At 55.2% G+C, this 20,952-nt stretch overlaps 2 protein-coding genes across 5 annotated transcripts in view; both read right to left on the reverse strand.

The window, feature by feature from the left end:
• Nucleotides 1-2,085: 2,085 nt before the first annotated feature.
• Nucleotides 2,086-7,775, reverse strand: Rnf223 (ring finger protein 223). The gene is made up of 3 exons (XM_004639670.2): nucleotides 7,181-7,775; nucleotides 4,202-4,407; nucleotides 2,086-3,125 (listed from the first exon to the last, which is right to left on the reverse strand). The coding sequence occupies exon 3, from the start codon at nucleotides 3,114-3,116 to the stop codon at nucleotides 2,343-2,345; it is 774 nt and encodes a 257-aa protein (XP_004639727.1). The 5' UTR covers nucleotides 3,117-3,125; nucleotides 4,202-4,407; nucleotides 7,181-7,775; the 3' UTR covers nucleotides 2,086-2,342.
• A 349-nt stretch (nucleotides 7,776-8,124) lies between these two features.
• Nucleotides 8,125-20,952, reverse strand: part of CUNH1orf159 (chromosome unknown C1orf159 homolog) — a 21,749-nt gene continuing 8,921 nt past the window's right edge. Inside the window, exons 2-11 of one of the 4 annotated variants that reach the window (XM_004639579.2) lie at nucleotides 17,243-17,450; nucleotides 16,388-16,621; nucleotides 16,019-16,116; nucleotides 14,313-14,388; nucleotides 12,036-12,131; nucleotides 11,628-11,693; nucleotides 10,383-10,517; nucleotides 9,690-9,715; nucleotides 9,580-9,610; nucleotides 8,125-8,493 (exon numbers count right to left, since the gene is read on the reverse strand). In XM_004639579.2, the coding sequence (XP_004639636.1) occupies nucleotides 8,396-8,493; nucleotides 9,580-9,610; nucleotides 9,690-9,715; nucleotides 10,383-10,517; nucleotides 11,628-11,693; nucleotides 12,036-12,131; nucleotides 14,313-14,388; nucleotides 16,019-16,090 (600 nt within the window). In that variant the 5' untranslated portion in view covers nucleotides 16,091-16,116; nucleotides 16,388-16,621; nucleotides 17,243-17,450 and the 3' untranslated portion in view covers nucleotides 8,125-8,395. The remainder of the gene's footprint in view (nucleotides 8,494-9,579; nucleotides 9,611-9,689; nucleotides 9,716-10,382; nucleotides 10,518-11,627; nucleotides 11,694-12,035; nucleotides 12,132-14,312; nucleotides 14,389-16,018; nucleotides 16,117-16,387; nucleotides 16,622-17,242; nucleotides 17,451-20,952) is intronic. The other 3 variants (XM_023699438.1, XM_023699439.1, XM_023699440.1) reach the window with 3 other exon arrangements.

The following is a 20,952-nucleotide window of genomic DNA, read 5'->3' on the forward strand; positions in this document are numbered from 1 at the left end:
AATTCGCCAGCCATCCACTTGGTTTGTCCTCAGAATAACCATACATCATCGTGATTGACATCCTCATGGATGTCACCTGCAGGCTGGGCGACCACTCCGGGGAGTGGTCTCAAGGGAGGCCCCACCTTGAGGCCCCGCCCTCCCTTGAGACCACACCCACATGTGATCGTGCCTGTCAACCCCATCCTCGATGGGCCCAGAGTCGCCTTCTTCTCCACCTGACCCCGCTTGAACCCACCCTTCCCACCTAGACCCGCCACTCTGGCCTTGCTTACTGCCCACCCCCCCTCACCTGCCAGATCCCCCTGAGCTTGTCCCAGGGAATGGACTGCGACATCAATGACGACCTGGCTGTGCAGCGGCTGCATTCAGGAAGGTGCAGAGGAAGCACAGTATCAGCATGTGAATCTGGCTCTGTGGTGGGGTCTGCTAGGCGAGCGGCTGCGGCTGTGTGAGCAGGCCAGGCAGGGCCTTGTTGTAGACATCACCATGGTCACTGCCAGCCCTTTGACCAATGCCACCCCCCAACCAGGAGCCTGTCTATCTGAGCCCTGGGGCTGAGCCCAGAGACCCAGCCACAGGCTGGGACCTGGACAGTTCTGGTCCCGAGGCAGGCATGAGGTGGGGACTTTTGGGGACCAGGTGACACTACCAGGCGGGACACAGCTTTAGGGCCCAGAAGTGGGGAGCTGGTCTATGGAACTCTCCATTCCTCAGGTCTCTTTCCTGAGGTCTGAGGGCTGTGGCCAGTGACACGGGTGAACCTGCGTGTGTCACAAGTCCAGCCACCTTGAGTAGGCTTGTGTGTGATGTAAGTGGCAGGCTCTGCCCTTGACCTGGCTGTGCTACTGTTGGCTCAGTGAGGGATCTTGTCATGGCTCAGTGAGGGGCCCTGTCATAGTCACATGTGGACAGGGTGGAATGAATGTATGTCCCAGGGCAGGCTCATGTGACCCTGAGCCCAGTCCTCTGGGTGACGAGGGTGTGGCTCATTGTGTGACAGGTGACACGGTGTGATATCACTGGCCCATGGTGCTGGAGGTGCTGCCCCATTACAGCAACATCTCCCGTAAAGCTCTGTGTCCTCAGTTCTGCCTTCACTGTGGCTTGGGCCAGGAGTCTATGCAGGATCCCTGTCCCCACAGGGAAGCCAGCTATGTCAGTGTTCCCCTGGACCTCCTTCTTGTCTTCATGGTTGCCTAACCTTGGGGTTAAAGGTGAGGAGTCTAGGACCTGCCTGAGTGGTAACAGCCCCACTCTCCTGCTCATGCCTGCCTGGTGGTACAGGATTCCTGCAGCTGATGCAGAACCAGGGTGGGGTAGAGTGAGTGGGCAAGATGCCCAGGACCGGGGAAGGTTGCCTGGTCACTTCAGCACCAGGCCAGGCTGGAGAGGTGAGGCCCTGATCTTCCCACCTCTGCCTAGGGGACTCTCAGGCTTCAGTTCCCATAGAGGTGACAGGTTCCATGGCTCTATAACTAGGTCCTGGGAGTCCCGGGGCCATGATTTCTTGGGGGTGTGTCTAGGATGGCCATGGTAGATGGCAGGGAGAAGGGATCCCTTAGAGCCACTGGGTTCTGGGCCAGGTTGGGCCCCACCCCTCGTCCTGTCTGCCTTGACCCAGGTCTAAGACTTGCTTATCTGGGTTGGGGGGTTGTCACTGTGCTGGGTGCCAGCCAAGTCCAGTCCAGAGCTGCCCTTTCTCCCCCCCACCTCCCCACCCCCACGATTGGTAGGGTACCTTGGATAGAGACTGGGTGCAGTGAACTGGGGCTCTTTGGAAAGGGAAGGACTGAGCAGCCTAGGAAAGGAAGCACTGAGATCCACCAAACACGGATACAAAAGTTTATTGAAAAACTCTTCACAAGGGTGGGAGGAACTGCTGCGAGGTTCTGCTGGGCTGGCCATGGAGCTGTCCTGTCTCTGCACCTTGACTCTAGGTCAGAGGAGAGTTTGGCACCCCCGCCCAATGGAAAGGGCCAGCCTTGTCTAGCAAGGGCCCAGAGAAGACCCTGGTGAAATGTCAGCATGGATGGAGCAGACAGCCAGCCCCTTCTGGGCCATTCACAGTGTACTGGGCCCTTCTGGGCCATTCACAGTGTACTGGGGAGGGCCAGAGTAGCTTCAGGCATCTTCTGGGCCCCTTCCCCATCAGCGCACTGTGGTCAGGGGTGCATCTGGCCTGTACAGCCTGTGGCTCCAGCAGCCTTTGGGGCCTCTATCCACCCCACCAGAATCCAGTCCCAGAAGTCCTCATTGAGTCCTGAGGCTGACGTCTAGCAGTGGCCATGCCCTGGATCCTGGGAGGTGGGAGTGGCAGGCCTGGCCCCTGGCAGGTGACCCTAACTGTTGGCTAAGGGCTGGAGGGAGAAGGCAGTGGCAGTGGTGGTAGCGACGGCTGCATGCTGCTGGGGAAGGCAGTGCAGATTCCCCGTCTTGAGGGCACACTGCACGGGCCACAGCACCACACAGAAAAGCAGCAGCAGCAACACCGAGACTAACACCAGGCGCCGCCAGTCAGCACAGCGCTCCCAGCAGCGGGCTAAGCAGGCCAGGAGGCCCCGGCGTGGGGCAGGGCTGGGGACAGGCACAGGAGGTGTGGACTCCGCAGGCTTGCTTAGTCCCACGTCCACGCACACGAAGCCGGGTGCCTCTTGGCCAGGTGTGGTAGGTGGTGGGCGGCAGTACAGTTTGGTGCCCTCCAGCCACACCGGCTCCTCCTGCCGCAGGTGCACCGGCAACTTGGCCTGTAACTTGCGGCTGGTGCGAAGCCCAGGGGCCCCAGAAGCTGGCACTGCTGTGGGCTGCCGGCAGAAAGGGCAAGGCACAGCCTCTGTGCCCGGGCGACCTGTGGGCTGGGCAGCTGCCAGCCGGGCCAGGCACTCTAGGCAGAAGACATGGGTGCAGGAGAGCTCCTTCGGTGTCTTGAAGATGTTGTCATAGCCTGAGAAGCAGATGGAGCACTCCAGTGGCGAGGCCACCCGCTCCAGGCCGGGGGTGCAGGGGGACTTGGGGCTGCCAGCTGGGCTGGAGGGCCCGGGCACCGCGGAGACTGTGGAGCTACCTCGGCGAGGGGGTGGCACAGCCGTGTGCCATACTTCCTGGCCTGATGGCATGGCTTTGAGCTGTAGCACAAATAGAGGTCACTGTCAGTGACCCAGGGGCCTCGTTCCAGTGAGGTTGACTTGTCACTCTCCCTTCTTCTATCTTTTCCAGAATTAGCCACACTGATCAGGAAAGACACTATCCCCCTCTCGGCCCCTCCAGAGTTCCTTCTGCCTGTGTCCCTGAAGTCTTCTGCTCATACTGTAACCTGTGTCCTCCCCTACCTGCCACAGGGCCAAGCATATTGGTGACTTAGATGGCCCCGTGGGACTGTAGGGATGGATGAAAGCCATGGACCCAGGGCTCTTACTGACAGCTCAGTGGGTGCCTTGGTCAACGGCAGCCCAGGACAGTTCTTGTCACCTATGGGCTCGGTGGGGCAACCCACATCCCAGTGGAAAAGGCAGCTCTTAGGGTGGGGTGGCCAGGGTCTTTCCGTCCAGTTAGAGGAGGTTTGAATTTAGATGCCAGCGGGCTTCAGGTTTGGCCAGGGCTTGGAAATAAATGCCTCTCAGCCATGGCCAGAGAAGAGGCGTACAGCCTCAACCACCTGCCTGGGTACCCAAGTACCAAGGTTACACAGCTGACTGCTGAGAAGGAAATGGAACCTTGGGATCTATGACCTTTTTCCTGGTTCTACTCTACTTCCCTAGTGGCCGTGGAAGACCCTGATGACCAGGGCCCCTCTTTGGGCCAGGTCTGCACCCCACAGGGACACAGGCATCTTCTTCCTCAGAGTCCCTGGCCACAGAAACCCATGGAGCCCAGGTGGCCACACCTTCAATGATCCTGGCTGTGTGTGGCCTGGCCTTCAGCTGTTGGTCAGTCCCAAATGGGTAGGTGAAATGGCTCAGGTGTTACTAGGCTGTTCCTGAGACCATGTGACGCACGGTGATGTCATGAGGACCCCAGGTCCCTGGCATGTGATGTTACCACGTCTTGAGGCAGCAGCGGCCTTGGCCAGGTCTGGGGAGCCTCTGCATTGTCCTCTCCCGCCTGCCCTTCAGAACCGGCCCTGGTACCAGGCCTCACCCTTCTGCAGGTGCCCCTCCCTGAGCCTGTGCAGGCGAAAGGTAAGACACTGGACTAGACTCACCTGGCAGCTGGGGGTCAGCGGCTCCTGGGCACGGTCGTCTCTGGCCACAGCAGGGCTCTGAGCCCCTGGACTCTGTAGCTCCAGCAGTGTCCTCTCCCACTCCTCTCAGCCCAGCCTGACCTCCACTCCACCTGGCAGGTATACCTCCACAGCCCAGTGCCAGGCAGCTGTTCAATGGCACCAGTCTGGCAGGCACAGCCTTAGCTCTGTGGGGGTGGGAATGCACGAGTAGTCCAGTCCTGAGCTCTGCAGCAGGCTGCTGTGGGTTCTGAGGGTGTCAGCTTCGGCAGGTGTATTTATACCTTCCAGGTCATGCCAGCCCAGGGTGTGGCCATGGCCCAAGGACTGGCTGGCTTCCCACCTTCCCCAGCAGGCCAGGCATGGGAGGGAGGGGAGCAGGTGAGTGTCAGAGCAGGGGTGGCCTGGGGTTACAACGGCCAGAGTTTGGACGGCAGAAGTGGATGACCACAGCCCATCCCTGGGAAGAGGATCTGCCCCCATTCCAGATCCCAGACACCGGACCTTGGAGTGGGCCCTAGCCCAGCTGGCCACTCTGTCCACCAATACTACTCATCTCCTTCCAAGCAGGCCATCCTGCACCTCCTCTCTGACCCCCCTACACATTCTCACAAGCCTTTGTGGAACTCTGTACTCTAGGGTCCAGGAAGTGGGAGCGAGAGGTCAGCGCTGGGCTATGCCGGGACACTGTCCTCCACTAAGGTTAGCAGCACAGTTAGGGTTAGGCTTTTTCACTCTGGCCCAGTACAATGGACCTCAGCAGAGGTCCTGGACCCACTACTGAAAGCTATGCCCTGGACCCATAGCTGCCCTCATTCCAAACCCACCTGGGGTTCACTGGTAATCTCAGTGGCCTGGGCCCCAGAAGCCCCCATAGCACAGCTCCCTGTAAACTGGATCCTAGGAGGGCTAGGTATGGGAGCCTGAGGAGATGGGCTCCTAGAAGAAAGGGACCCGAGTTCAGGAAGTACTGAGGCTCCCTACCTGTTCTATGACACAGCAGAACCCCAGGGAGAGGTACAGGTTCAGGGAGTGAGTGGAATTCAGGGAAGAGACAGAGGCTTAGGTTCAGGGAGAGGTGGAGTCCAAAGTCCAGGGTCACTGAGGGCACAGGGGACCCTGAAAGCCTGCTTTGGGACTGTTCCTAGGAGTCTGAGGTTCATGACTCCCTGTCACATGCCTCCCAGAACTCATCTTGAGTCCCAGCTGCCTAGGAACACCCTTCTGAGGGATTCTGGGAATATCCAAACTCTGAGGTCACTGGGGCTCCTCAGAGAACAGGCAGTGCCCAGAGGCCAGTGACATCAAGGCCTAAGAATGTGTAGGGCCTCCCTGAAGAGACAGAGCCAGGCCTGGGAGGCCAGGGCAGCAGCATAAGTTTCTAGGACAGTATCTGGGCCCACCTGATCCCCATCCTGGCAAGGAGCAAGCAGGGAACAGAGTAGGAGCTGAACGGCAGTGTGAGCAGCGTGCCTGTGTGAGGCATGCGGGTGCCACTGTGTGCACAGGGACCTGACCCTCCAGCCACGGGGCTGCCTGGACAACACCCTGCTAATATGGGACAGACACCGAGCTGTTCTGAGTTTGCTCCCGAGTCCACCCTGGTCATAACCCTTCTGCCACAAGGGCTCTGCAAAGTTCCTGGCCATGTGCTGACAAGGTATGGCCAGAGCAGCGAGGCTCTGCAGAGCCAGGCTCGTCAGGCCAGGCCGCCTCCCCTGCCTCAGGCCCTACCTGCCCAGTGCCAGCCACTCTGCATCCCAGAGTTGATGACATGGAGGTGTGGGCACATCCACAATGGGGCCTGTTGCTCAGGCCTGGGATTCCTCCTTGCTGGCCCAGATGTGGGGGCTCTGGGGCTGGAGGTACCCATGGGGCTGGCCCTGATCTTGCACCAACCCTTTGGGTATGTAACCCGCCATTGTGAGTCTCCACAGGTCCTAACTCACCTGCTGGGCCTGCCCTATGTCAGGGGCCCCAGGCCACCCTGAGGCCACTCCCACTATTCCTGTGGGTCCTTCATTGCCATCCCCAACACTTGATCCGCACTAGCTACCCCTTTCCATGCAGGGAAAGCCACTGAGTGAGCAGGTGAGGGAATAAGGGGTGGGGAGTGAGCTGTGGGAGATCTGGAGGGGCTGGAACGGCTTCCAGTTTAAGCCACAGGGTTGTAGGGGAGTGGCCCCAGAACAGTGGGGGAAAGGCCTGTGGGGCCACTCCAGGAGACATGAGGAAAGGAGTCCTGGCTATACTCATAAAGAGCTGACCGGAGGAACCCATACTGCCTTCTCTGCCTCTGGCCTCCATCAGAAATGATCCAGGGACCTCTGCCCTACTTCAAAGTCCCTCACCTGGCCTGGCTAGAATAGCCAAGACAGCTCAGGATGGTGTGACCCATGGGTGACCCTAAGTACAGAGAAGAGGTACATGGGGCTGTCTCCTTCCCAGGCCCATGCTACCCTTATGTCCTGTCTCCAGGGTGGGATCCTTGGTCCCCAGAACAGAAGGGCTACATCTAAACCCTCACTCCATGCTCTGGCAGGGGCCCAGCTGCCCAGCGCTTCTCTGGAGCCCAGCCCTGGGGGAGAGGGACACTCCCCAGGTGCCTCAGTGGCTGGAACTATGGGATGGGGTCCAGAGTCACGTAGTAGTAGTTGTTTGCGATACGAGGACAGAGGCTGAGGGCAGTAATGAAGCAGGCATAGGACTCCTAGAGTCCCGAATGCTCTGCCCTCCTCTGGGGAGGTCCTTGGCCAGCACACGACCCCTGTGCCCTAGGCTCCTCTAAAGAGCCATCCGCCCACAGGTTTACAGGGTTCTGTGTTAGGGCTGAATGACTAGGATGCAGGGACCCCACTCACAAGGGTGACTCAGCCCATACACTGCCCACTGGGGTCTTTTCCCAGGGGTTCAGGTGTGTGGCGCTCAGTGGTCCTGTCCCCATCCCTTGCCAAGTCTGACCAGTCAGAGCAGTCTGGAAGAGACCACATTCTTCTCTTTTTTCATGCTTCTCCTGCAAGAGGCAGCTCAGAGCAAGCCCACCGTTCAGAGGACACCTGAAAGGACAGGGCTGCACCTGGGAACAGGCCCATGACAGGGGTGCAGTCCAGGGTGTGAGCCAAGCTCTCCCCTACCTGCCAGGGTGCTCTTCCCACCCCTCCCTGTCCCATCCCCTGCACATGGTCATGGGGTGGGTAGACTGAGCCTGGACAGGAGTAACACCTCTCACATACAGAGAACACATGACACTTGGGAGGATTAGAACACCCAGAAGAGAGAAGCTTCAAAGGGTTTACTTGATCCGACTTCACATTAGTGGCCTGCACCCTCACTGTGGAAGCCAGTGTCAATGAACAGTAAACTCCAAATGTGTGTCATGGTACCAGAGGGCTGAGCCCCTCCAATGTGGGCCAGACATTGAGATGGTGCCGGGCACATCAATGCCTGAGCTAGATTGTGCCAAGGCAAGCACATAGGAGATGGCTGCTAAAGAGTGCCCTGCACAGCAACCCACATCCAGAGCCACTGGACAAGGGTCACTGGCTGGCATGCCATTGCCTGCTGGCTTCAAAGGCAGTGGGCGCCTGCCTGATAGGTGGACACCTCGTGGGTGCCAGCTGTAGTCGGCCCTGCAGATGAGGGTCTGCCCATCACAGACCAAGCCCCGGGCTCGCAGTACAGAACACCGAAACACCAGCTGGAGTTCCAGGGGATGCTTGGAGGCACAAAGCTGTGGCTTGTGGGCTTGGCTGCAATGGGATAGTTTTTTCTGAGGTGGCCCAACCCAGGGAGGCCATGTCTTCTCTGATGGCCTTGCACTTACTCCCTTCAGAGGGGTTTGCGAGGCTCCTGGCTTGTGGCATGAAGGTCCTGCTTGACACAAGCTCAAGGATGGGCTCTCCCCACCCTTCTAAGGGTCAAAGCATCCTGGGGCACCTGCAGGCCAAGCTGGTCCTGAATTTTGCTGGTCACCTGAGGGCCTGCACCTACCCCCTCATTCCCAAGCACCTGGCCTATTCATTGAGCATCATGGGAGGGATAAAAGGGAGGTGTTGTGGATTCCTGCTCAGCTTGTAACGGGGAGCCACCCCCTGCCCATCCCAGGCCCCAGTGATGGCCAAGGGACAGCCCCAGGCTCCTTGGTGCAGGTTGGTGGGGTCTTAGTTGGCCTCCAGATCAGACGTTGCTGATGCGGGCATCCACCACAGGGAAGGCAGAGGAGTCCACAGCCCTGTCTGAGGGCCTCTCGCGCCTCACATATCTAGGCTTCCGCACTGGAACAGGGTCAGAAACAAGCTGGGTCAGAGCCAGGAACAACCCATGGCTGGGTCTGCTCCAGGGCTCTGGGGAGTAGAGTAGGCCTCTGCAGGTGTGGGGTTGACACGGCCTGTTACTCAGACTAGATGGAATCGGGGCTCCCTGCCCAGAGTTTCCACCAGGTCCCATCTGTGCCCAGGGCAGCTCCTCTAACACATGCTTCCTGGGGTCCCAGACCCTGCACCCAATAACTTAGGTCTGGCCAGCCTGGCTATCCCTTAAGACAGAAGCACAGGCCACAAATGCAGAGTATACTCCAGGGGCAGGACAGCACCCCCAAGACAGAGCCATGTCCCGAGTCCTAGGGCCTATGAATGTGGCCTAAGAGAGACGTGACTAAGTTAGAATCTCACATGAACTGAGAGCAGCATGGGAGGGATAAAAGGGAGGTGTTGTGGATTCCTGCTCAGCTTGTAAAGGGGAGCCACCTCCAGCCCATCTCAGGCTCCAGTGATGGCCAAGGGACAGTCCCAGGTTCCTTGGTGCACGTTGGTGGGGTCTTAGTTGGCTTCCAGATCAATCCCAGAGACAGGCAAACCCCTTAGAGAGGGACACTGTCACCTCATATGGTCTCATGCCAGACCTTCGTATGGTGGGAAGACCACAGGTTGTGGAAAGAGGCTGGGCAATTCAACTCAGGCTTCCAGGGGTGTGACCACAGGCCAGTCGCCTACCCTGCATCCTATGGCCTCTTCCACAGTGGGTCACACCCACTTGGTGGTGCCCGGTAGGAGAAGGCCCAGGGGTGACCTGAGCTCTACCTCCCAGGCACAGCTTGCCCTGAGCAGGGCTGGAGCATGGAAGGGGGGGCCTAGCCTTCTCTGGTTCCCCTCTCTCTGGCCCAGCCTAAGGACAGGGTGGATACTGTGCAAGCCATGGGGTTTAGTGGTGGAGCAGCTGCTGAGCAGCTGGCCTGCCCCCACTCCCCCCGCCTTGGGAGTGGTCTCCTGAGGAGCTCTGGGAGTAGCTGCAATCCCAGAGACAGGCAAACCCCGTAAATGCCAGAGTCTGTCACATGGACTCTGTTGTGGTGCTATCTTTACCTGAGGACTGGGGTGCAGGGATCATCGCAGCCTTGAAAAGGAGAAAAAGGCAGTGAGAGAGGCAAGCGGCCAGCACCAGCATGCAAGATCCAGGACGCAGGGATACTTACGGCTTCACTGGGCTGCAGGACTGGGGCTGTGGGGAAGGAAACGCAGGTCAGGCCCAGCTAAGGCAGCAGCGAGTCCTCCAGGCCCAGGGCCTACCACATGCACCTATTCCAACTCCTAGTCCTGCAGTCTGGCTGCTGCTTGCTGCATCTCCCAGTGATCCAGGGATGGCTGCCCACCCCAAACACCTCATTCCTTCCTCTCAGCAGGGAGGAGAAGCCGGGAAGATTACTTCTCTAGTTGCCACAATAGGACACAGGGTGGAACCCTCTCCAGTAGCGTTTGTCCCGGGTGGCACTTGGGGTTTTTGGGGTACCTGCGCTGGGGGTTCACTAGGGTGCTCTGGCCCACTATCCCACTTCATTTCTCTCTGCCCTGTGGCCAGGCCAGCCATGCCCAGTGCCTGCTTTGTCTAAGAATTCTGGAGAGGCAGAGGTACCGGGTGGACACAGGTGTGGGACTTCCCATGGCCACTATGCAGGGGCCCATGGAGCTGATTCTGAAGTGCCCACTGTAACTGTGACTGGCACTGACCCAAGACCACTTCAGGCCCTCAGGACCCTAGGGCACCTATTGCAGGCTGGGTGTGGGAAGAGGAGATGCCTGCACCTGAACGGTGCCTCCTGGGCACCACCTGCTCCTCAAGAGGGCCCAGGTCCCAGCAGCACACTGTTGGCTGGACTGCTGAGAAGTACCTTTATCACTCCTGTAGAAGATCCTGGGGAGCTTACTGGAGCGCTTGAGGTAAAAGAACCCAGCCACAGAGAGGATGAGGCCCATGCTGATGAAGAATGTTCCCAGGAAGAGGGAGACCACCACACGAGGAGCCCCTGTGGCAAATCAACAGCCAGCCATGGGTGTCTGTGGTGCCCAGGGATCCCTGCTAACACCCTGAGAGCTGTCATTCCCTTTCAGTCACCTCTGAGGGCCCAGCCCACCTGGCCACAGAGCCTGGGGATACTGCCCTGCTCTTTTGGCCCAGGCTTCCTCAGGAGGGAGGCTCGAGAAAAAGGACTCACCTGGCTAACCCCAAATGTACCCAGTGCTGGGCTCTCCATGCCCCTTGGTACCCTCACCGCTCTACTACCTGGAGCCATAGCCTGTTGGTCACTACCATCTGGGGAAGTGCCTCTTTTACCCTGAGATGTAGGGCCACCCACCAGACTTGTGCTGGCTCCACGGGCCAGCACTGTGGCAGGGGTCCAGTGACCTATCCAAACCAGCTGCCACCCTATGCAGCTGGCTTCCGTGTCCTGGCCAGTGCGCATGTACTTTCTGACAAGAGGGGCAAGCCGAGTCCCTCAGATCAAACCTCCAAGCTCCGAACCCCCCAAGGGTATGCGGGAGGGTAGGAGTCCGCCTAGCCAGAGTCACTTGGCTGCAGTGCCCCTCTGCCCGCATGTCCAGCCCTCTCCCAGCCCCTGGCCCAACCGTTCAACCCGCCTCCACCCACCAAGCTGCACCCTACCCACCAGGCCACACCCTCTTCCTTGCCTGCTAGGCCTTCCTCTCAGGTAGGACTGCAGGTCTAGAAGACTCACTGTCCCCAGGGCAGGGCAGGTAGTATAGCAGGTATTTCTGCCTGGTGCTTGTCTCCCCTGAGCCTCAGGGTGGCTTCCACTTCCCAGACAACCAGCTAGGGGCTGGGGCCAACCCACAATAAGGCAAAGGCCAAATGTGAACACATAACAGTGAATCATGAACTGCAGCCTCTAAGGCCATGGGAGGGGTAAAGAAGCTCTCTGTCAAAGCCATCCCAACACGCGCCCCCCAACTAAGCCAAGTGACTCCAGCCCTGGGCCACATCACAACCAGGGCTCCTGCCACAACGCTCACAGTGGGCCTTATGCTGACCTAGATCTGCACTGGCAAAAACTCCGACATTCCCCTCCACCCCCAGACAGAGGCCTGGTTCAGGTCTGGGGCATTGAGAGACTCACCAAAATGTGGTCGGCCAGGCATCCCTGTGCTCCTATTCATGGGGAACTGAGCACCCCAGCCAGTGACTGTGGGAGAGCACAGCTCAGGGGAGGAGGTCCCTACATGGACCCCCCCCCCCCAGGGTGTCTTGTGCTGAAAAGGAGACCAAGGTGGCCCTATGGAGCAGCCCTCAGCCCATAGCTGCCCCTGTAGACAGAGGACTCAGGAGGGAGTCCTGGGGGTTGTTCACCAAGGGACAGTGCTCCTGGGCAAGGTGGGCCCACGCTCTTGGGTGGCAAGGACCGCAGTGCTCAGGTCTCCCCGACAAGAGGTGTGGGCTCCTGTGAGGAGCAGGGGAAGGTGGAGGGGTAGCGGGACGGCGAACAGCAGGGAGGGGCAGTGGGACCAACAGTGCGAGGGAGACCTACGGCTTCTGCACTCAGAGGCGTTGTAGGCTGGGAAGGTCCCATTCTGGCACCGCACACAGTTGATGCTTGCATCTGCACTCCCATGCCCGGAGCAGCCTGCACAGGGAGGACAGTGTTTCTCAGGAAAGCAATCCAGGCCCGCAGCACAGTCTCCTGGAGGGTTTCTGTGTCTTCAGTTTTTCACACAACCTTCCTGCAAGAACACTGATTGGCTGGTCACATGGATAGAACTGGCTCAGATTCCGAAAACAAACAAAAAACAAAAACAAAACAAAAAAACTCAGAAATAAATTAAACAGACGGGCATCCTACCCTGACCCAGGTTCTTTCTGCTGAGGAGCCCAGGCCCTTCTGGTCTCTGCAGGAGGCAATTCAGAGAAGGCAGTGATGGGCATCTTTATGGGCTGTGTGATGGCCTAGCATGAGGGGCTAGAGGACTGGCCGTGGCCTCCTGCCTCATCTACTACAGCTTCCCAGACCTCTGCCTCCAAGGTGTGGACTCCACTGCCACAAGCACTGGGCACCCTCCCTCAGCTCCCATGTGGGTCAGGCACAATGTCAATTTTTCACCCCAGGGTGTCTCTGAGGGGCTCCCTGTAGAGTCAAACCAAATTTCCATCCCAGACTGCTGCCCAGAGTCTGTTCTCTCCCTGGCTCTCGCTGGCCACTGTCTAATGGACAGCTGTCTTCCAGCTTCCTCTGAGGACAGAGACTGAGCTTCCATCTTTGCTTCTTTCCAACATCCTCAACACAACACAGGCTGGGTAGACGCACACTCCATAAATATGGAATGGGAGTGCAGAAAACTGGTACTGGACCCTGAGCCACTGGACCCTGGGATTGAACCACAGGCTGCAGGCCTTTCACACTGAACTTCATGCACATGCAGCCACAAGCAAGTGGCCCTTGGTGAGATGACAGTCTTCAGTGGTGACAGGCAGTGTGATACCAGGGATGGGGGCCTGAGAAGGACATCAGCACAGGGGGACTCTAGCAATGCTGTGAGGAATGGGCCTGAGGCCAGCACTTGGTTTCTCCACCTAGGTCGAGCTGTGTGCTGATACAGAGCTGTGTTAGGAACAAGCCGCCTAAGCAGTTGCCCCACCCCACCCCTGTACAGCAAGGGTACACCCCAGGGAGGGCCCCTGGGAGGCGCACAGTCTCACTGTCTACTCAGGTCTCTTCCCCTGAGGCCAGCGGGATCCACACCACGGCACAGAGAACCCAGTGCTAATGTTGAGATCTTCCCTGCAATCTTCCCTTCCATTGTTCCTGTGCTAAGAAGCGGCTGGGCCATGGGCAGGGACAAGAGAGGCCTGTGGGCCTGTGGGGCTCCAGTCTCTCCATACAGTCTCTCTCCAGGCCCAGAGCCACTTGACTGTGCACCTTTCTAGGATTCCCACTCTACTCTCAGTCCTCATCACTGCCTTCTACTGGGAGCCACAAAAGCTAGAAACTGGTCACAAGTGTGAGAACAGGACTAGGCCAGTGCCTAAAGTAGTGAAGCTACCTCAGTCCTGATAAAAGCATCCTGGTTAATGTCAGCTGACACCTGTGTCACACAATACTAACTTTGCAAAGTATAAACGAATGCCCCTACTGTTATGCTGGGGGTCATTTCACCAACCAGGCAGACAGGCCGCCACCTGACCCAGCTCTTGCCTTCTTGTCTATCTTTCCTTCATTCCTGCTGACCAATGGATCCCTACGCTTTCCTGCTAACCCCTGTGCAGACATCCAGCCCTGACCCTCCAGACCCAGGCTCTCCATCTGCAGGCCCCATCACAACCTCCCCTCTTAGTCATACCCTTCTCCCATGGAAATTTGCCAATGTCCTCAGGGCACCGCTGCCCAGTGGGCAGCCAGTCTGGATTCAAGCCCTCTTTCCTTAGTGGAGGGTGACAGACCCCAGAACAGGTGTGCTCAGGCATCCCTTGCTAAAATGACGGTGCTGACCCATTCCAGCCAGTGTCCACCACAGCCCAGAGCCATCCCCTGCTTCACCTGACCCTCTTGTCCCCTGCAGAGACTTCCTGTCATAGGACATGGGAGAGAGATGGCAGCCCTGGCACTATTTCACGTGGACCCACCCCTCCACCTGCTGCCCTAGCTGGCTTCTCTGTGCTGCCTGCAGGAAGGAGGTTCAGCTAGACCCCTTTGCCCAGTGCTGCTTCTGTGTTGCTCAACACAGAAAAGCAAGTAGGGTCATGTATAACACCTGTGGATCCTGGTGGCTTGGTCACTGATCTGGCATCTGCCTGTGACAAAGTAGCTTACCTGGGCCACATAGTTTTGTGCCAGGGCAGGTGGCATTGATGTCCACCACATCCACACAACACTCTTGTTGCTGGGCCTGGAAAAGACAATGGTGAGACTAAGGACAACAACAGGGAACGTGTCTCCCTGTATACAACCCAATACCCACAGTCCACCTCCCCGAGTCGACACTACGAGATACCTGGCTCTGCTGGTGCAGCAGCCCACCCACTGATCCCCTACATGACACCCCAGGGAAAACTTCAGTCATGAACAGAAAGAACCAGAGCCAGAGAGAGAAGCTCCAATGCAGGAAGAGCTGTGGCTGGGCCTCCTTAGGGCAATCCTTGTGACACCTGGATTTAGCCCAGTCATAGCACCTAAGTCCCTGCTCCAGCCTCCCTAGGGGCTCTGGAAGGCCCTCAAGGGCAGTGGGCAGCACTGTGTCTGAGCTGTGCAGGGCATGTGGCCAGTGAGCATTTGATGGCTGAATAAATGGTATACAGCTGGGACTGTCTGGTATATTCTGAAACAGCCACGGGACTCTGAACAGCAGCCTGAGCCTCAGGCAGCTTGAAAGCAATGGCGCTTGGAACACATGATCCCAAAATACACCACTAGCCCAAGAACAGGAAGGCCCTCATTGTAAAAGGCAGGAGGGCCAGTGAGATAGCTCAGTGGTTTAAAGAGCCTGCTTAGGCAAGCTTAGGCAAGTGCAGGGACCGCGGTTCAATCCCCCAGCACCACATGCCAGCCAGCCCCGCCCCCTGGTGGGCTGAGCTGGCCACACACACACACACACACACACACCTCTCTCTCTCTCTCTCTCTCTCTCTCTCTCTCTCTCTCTCTCTCTCTCTCTCTCTCTCTCTCAAATAAATAAAAAAAATTAAAAAAAAAAAAAGAAATGCAAACAAATCAGGTAGAGGGGACCAGGAACCTTCCCTGCACTCTTGCCAAAGGTTCAGCACCCCACTGAAAAACCTAACAGGTTTTGGGGTCTTCCTGAGGTTCTCTGCAGGAGCTTGCAGCTTGGTCCCAAAGACATGCCGAGGCCAGGCCCAAGTCTCAGGGGTGGAGTCACACTCACGCTTCACACAGCACCCATGTGCTGAGTCATTTGGTTGTGTGAAGGTCTGTTCACCAACCACCACGGTCTGTACAGACCTTGAGAAGGCTGGGGGGATGTCGGGGTGACTTTGGCTGCAGGGTCCTCATAGCTGGAGTTCTGCTTCCTGTGACCTGAGCTTGGTGGATAGTGGGGGGCACCTAAAGGGAGACACAGAGGTGCACAGAGCACCCACAGAGGGGCTGCATGCATTGCATGGACATCCCTCTAACTAGCTGTGGCCAAGTCAGGGAATAGCAGCCCAACCCTCCAGCCACCCCCACCTGGTCCAGGTTTGGGGTTCAGTGCTGCTGGCATCACCTCTTCTAGACACCACAGCACGCTGGAATGTCACTTTCCAGGGGAAGCCAGATGATCCTGCTGTGCAGACGCGAGCCACAACTGCCTGTCTCACAAGTGGCGAGCGGCTCTCACAGGCGCTCTGCAGACACCTTCAGTCAGCTACAGTAGCACAGTTTAGCAGAGAGGCTTCTGGGAGGCACAGCAGAACAGGGGCAGAGTGGGCCCTCCACCTGGTGGCTTCCTCTAGACCCTTGAAGATGGGTGTCAGGGACCTGCTGGGCCAAGGACGAAATGGCCACGGGACAAAGGCACCAACCTTATTTTCAGTGGACTTGCTGGCGACTCCCACCAAAAGGCCAGCCAGTAGTACGAGGCACTGCAGGGCCATGCCAGGGAGCAAGAGGACCGCAGGGTCTGTGCAAGAGAGGAGGGTGGAGAGGGCAGGCAGTGCAGAGCCTGTGGGTACAGTCCAAGAGAGGCTAGAGGGTACAGTTCAGCCAGGGAGGGGCTTCATGGGGGAAGGTGGGGCTAAGATAGGATGGAGCAGGAGCACGAAGAAGGCTGGGCTTCACTGGGGTGGGTTGGCACTGGCGGGTGGGAGTAAAGCAGGGAGAAGGCAGAGCAGGTCAGCTGTTGCCCAGGCCTCCTGGAGTAGTGAGTTCAGGTGAGTCCAAGGTGCTCTTACCTGCCCCTTCACGATGAGAGCTGCAAGCATCGGCTCAAGCCACCAGCACAGTCAGTGGTCAGCATGGCTTGGGCTGCTGAGTCATGTGGAGCTCACAGACCTGACCCTGTGCCCAGCAGGCCAGCTGAGCACATGAGGCTGCAGTCACTGGGAGGATAACTTCCTGAGAGAGGGCTTAGAGCCCAGCAAGGGACAGCCTGGAGCACCTTCCAACCACTCCACTAGGTCAGGGTCCTAGAAGCAAGGCCATTTGTGCCTCTGAATTCTGGCTCACAGATGTTGACCTGTTCTGGTCACACTGCTCACACCTTGAGCATGGTCTCCCATCAGTCTCCTCTTGGGTGGCTGGGGCCTTGGGATGAACCAGTACTTTCTTCTTTCTTTATTTTTGGACAGCTCAGCCCATCCTGAGGGTGAGGCTGGCACAGCATGTGGTGCCAGGGATCAAACCAGGGTCTCCTGTACCTGCCTAAGCAGGTGCTATAGACCGCTGAGCTATCTCACCAGCCCTGACCAGGACTTTTATTGTGAGTGTTCTGCCTTCATCAGCTCTGCGCTACAAGAGTTAAGTATACACAACCATAGCCCCAGCGATACAGGACACAATAATTTTTAGTCATGAAAAGAAGATCCAGAGGGGAAGCCAACTGGAATGCACACTGCAAGCAGACTTCTTAAAGTTCAGACGCTTAGTGCTTGAAGTCCACAGGGCACCATGCCTGACACATTCCTGGCACCCATTATACAGGCTTTAAGTACCATCATTTACACAATTTTTAACAACTGTTAATTCACAAGGCAGAACTCACTGTCTGTCCCAACACAACTGGGTCAATACTTCAACATAAAAGTTACCTCTAAGGTGACTTTTCCTGGGCAAAGGCAGCTGCACAGTAGAAGCAGCTGTGCCACGTATCTCAGCGCTGATCACAGACTTCAGCAGCAGTGTCCTGCCTGCTCCAGGCTGTTGTTCATCAAGAACAAAGATGATTCAGTCTGAGGCAGGGAACAGGAATTATGCTCTTGGGCCAGCCACAGGGAGAGGATGTGAGGTCCACAGGGCCTGAGGGAGAAGAGAAGGCTCAGGGTGACTCAGGATCTTTTTTTTTTTTTTAATTTATTTTTTATGTTTTATTTTTTAAATTAATTTTATTGAGAAACAAATAGCAATGAGACAGTTTCAAAGTCGATTAATAGGACAATTTCAGTAATTAATACATTGCATGTTGTCTTCGTAGTGGTTATTCATAGTACAAGATGCAGACATGGGCTGGTGAGATGGCTCAGTGGTCTAAAGCATCTACTTAGAACAAGCTCAACAAAGCACAGGGACCGCGGTTCAATCCCCCAGCACCACATGCCAGCCAGCCCCGCCCCCTGGTGGGCTGAGCTGGCCACACACACAAAAATAAATAAATAAATAAATTTTTAAAAAAATAAAAATAAATAAATAAATAAATAAATATTGTAGATATGTGAATTCAGCAAAAATAATCCAATATAGTCCAGTAGTCCATAATAGTAGTGGGTTATCTGTAGGACTGGCAACATCAGAAGTTGTTGACTTGAGCCTTTTACAGCTCAGCATATTAATATGGCTTTACTTTTTGTACCTCGTTTTTATACTTTTCTGCTGGATAGTTAATACCAAGATAAAGCAAGACCTATATAACAAGAAATGTAACTTTTGTATCTGACAAGGTCAGTCAGATCCCCTCAGGATTTACCCTGAAACCCTATACCGCAGTTTGTAGATCCTTTGTCAGTGTCAGCCATGTGGATGAGTCACAGCCATTGTTTGACCAATTTGCTTTCTGTGAGAGCCTGAGAGAATGTTTTCTCTCCATGTGACTCTCCTGAGGCACACTCTACATCATCGATCACTTTCCTCTGTGGCTCCATAATCTCCTTGATCAGAAAACTTCGGACATCACTGAGTTACAGGATGTTACAGTACAGGTTCTTTTATGTCTGGGGCTCTGAATCTTGTCCCCTTAACAAGGAGTGGTGGGGTCTCTCCTGTTATTCGTGTTATAGATATTTAGCCCAGTCATGGGTGGCAAAAACACTGTGTTGCTGGGAGGTGGGAAGTGTTGTTCAGGCCTGCAAGAAATCTCCTGCCTTGAACAGAACAGGACTTTTCTGGAAGAATTTTGGCTATCTACCCCACTAAAAAATGCATGCTCCCCTTGCCTTGTACAAGGACACACGCAGCCAAAGCCTGGGCCACTCCTCACCCACAGGGAATAAGCAAATCTCTTTTTATTTATTAGATATTTGCTTAGTACAGACACTTTCTTTCCCTTGTCTGGAGAAAATGCCTAGTGTCTTGGACTCCTCTGCTCACTTTTTGGGAAGAGGCATCACAGGGGCCAGGTCAAATCACAAAAAGAATCTGAAGTCCAAGATTTCAGTCAATATTTCCATCTCCCACTTGGTCAACTTTATTGAGGCATGGTTTGCATATCATAAACCACATCTGTTTACAGTACATAATTCAAAGAGTTCTGGCAAATTACTCACTGGTAAAGCTGCCAGCCACAGTTCTCTGTGGTCTCTCCTCCTTTAGCCCTTGGTCCCCAGCATCCACTGAGCTGGACATATCACTACAAATCAGTATTGCACAGAATTTCATTCAAGCGGATCATAGTACGTATACCTTTGTATCTGTCTCCTCTCATCAGTGTTGCAACCTTAGATGCACTGTGTAGTTTATCTGTACTCTTCTTTTTTTTCCTTAATGAAATGGCATTCTACTGTGTGGATATACCTGATTTTTTTTTATTCATCACCTATTGATGGATATCTGGGGCAGGAGCCACAATCAGAGGTGGGAGTGGTAAGTAGGAACCCCAGCTGCCCAAATATAGGATATAGGTTTTTCTTCTACATGAAGGAGTCACAGTGGCCCAACCTATAGGAGTGTAAAACTTTTCATATTTCCCTTACCATGGGAATTCATTATAACCCTTAATGTCAACGAACTGTTTAATGTGCTCACTGTCTGTTCAAAATTCAATTATAAAGACATAAGCACCTGATTAGGCAAGTGCATGAACTGGGGTTCGATTCCCAGCACCACATGCCATGCCAGACCCACACCTGGGTTCATGGAGCCAGCCCCCGAGACCAGGCATGGTGGCATATGCCTGTAATCTCAGCACTGGGGAGGCTAAAAACAGAAGGATCACTATGAGTCTGAGCTATGTAATGAGACCCTGTACCAAATACATAAAAAAATAGAGGAAATCCTTCCCTATAAAATTTATATCTCATAATAGACCTCATTTTGCAGTATGTACTATTAAATTTTAAAATACTACTAGGGGTAGGACTATAGCAGCAGAAAGACAATTCAGTCAGATAAAAGAAAAAAGCTAGGAAGCGTCCTTCAGGAAAATCTTCATACTGGACAATGGAAGGGACTCAACCCAGTGCTAGTTTGGGGTTGAAGCTATGTTTATGCTTTACCAAAGACTGCTGAAAAGTAGTCTGTGCTGTCTAGCTGTATCATAAAGCAGGCCTGGGGCTGGTGAGATGGCTCAGTGGTCTAAAGCACCTACTTAGAACAAGCTTAGCAAAGCACAGGGACCGCAGTTCAATCCCCCAGCACCACATGCCAGCCAGCCCCGCCCCCTGGTGGGCTGAGCTGGCCACACACACACACACAAATAAATAAATAATTTTAAAAAGCAGGCCTGAAGGAGTTGATTCCACCCTTCAAGATGCTGATGCTCAGTCCTATGACAGTGATGCCTTAGAAACTGCTCTACTGCTGAGAGACAAGGATGGGGCTAGACCTGACCTGAGGCCAATTGTAGGCATTGAAAGAATGGCCAAGAGATAGTAAACAAAAATGAGAAGCAAAGGTCTAAGGTGGTGGTAGAGTGCTTGGAGATAACTGAGCCGAAAGTTACATGACAGAGGGGATGCAAAAGTTACCAGTATTCTTTTTTTTTTTTTTTGTGGAACCAGGGATTGAACTCAGGCCCTTGCACTTGCCAGGCTCATTTTTGGCTCATTTGTTCATAATTTAATTTGGTTTATAGATTTAAAAAGCATGCTTCCACTTGCATTGTCAGCTGGCCAAATTGACATCAAATTTGGTTGTCTCATAGGTCACCAAAAACTTGTTAAGATAATTAAGCAAAAATCCCTTAGGGGGCGGGAGAGATAGCTCAGTGGCATAAGCACCTGCCTGGCAAGGGCAAGGTCCTGAATTCAATCCTTGGGACAGCCAGAAAAAGAAAATCTCTTAGGGTGGGGACAAATTATTAGACAGGACTCCAATTGATGAATAAGAAAGCAGCTGCCCATTGGGCCACTGAGATAGCTCAGCGGTCTAAGCATCTACTAAGGCAAGCGCAGGGACCTGGGTTCAATCCCTGGTACCTCATGCCATATCAGCCCCACCCCCAGGCATGCCAAGCAGGCCACCAAGACTGGGTGTGGTGGTGCACACCTGTAACCCAAGCACTGGGTAGGCTGAAAACAGGAGGATCACTACAAGTCCGAGCTGTGTAGTGAGACCCTGTATCAAATACATTAAAAAAAAAAAAAAAAAG

Source organism: Octodon degus, unplaced genomic scaffold, assembly GCF_000260255.1.
Source record: "Octodon degus isolate 3935 unplaced genomic scaffold, OctDeg1.0 scaffold00113, whole genome shotgun sequence".
In the NCBI taxonomy this organism is placed as follows: domain Eukaryota; kingdom Metazoa; phylum Chordata; class Mammalia; order Rodentia; family Octodontidae; genus Octodon; species Octodon degus.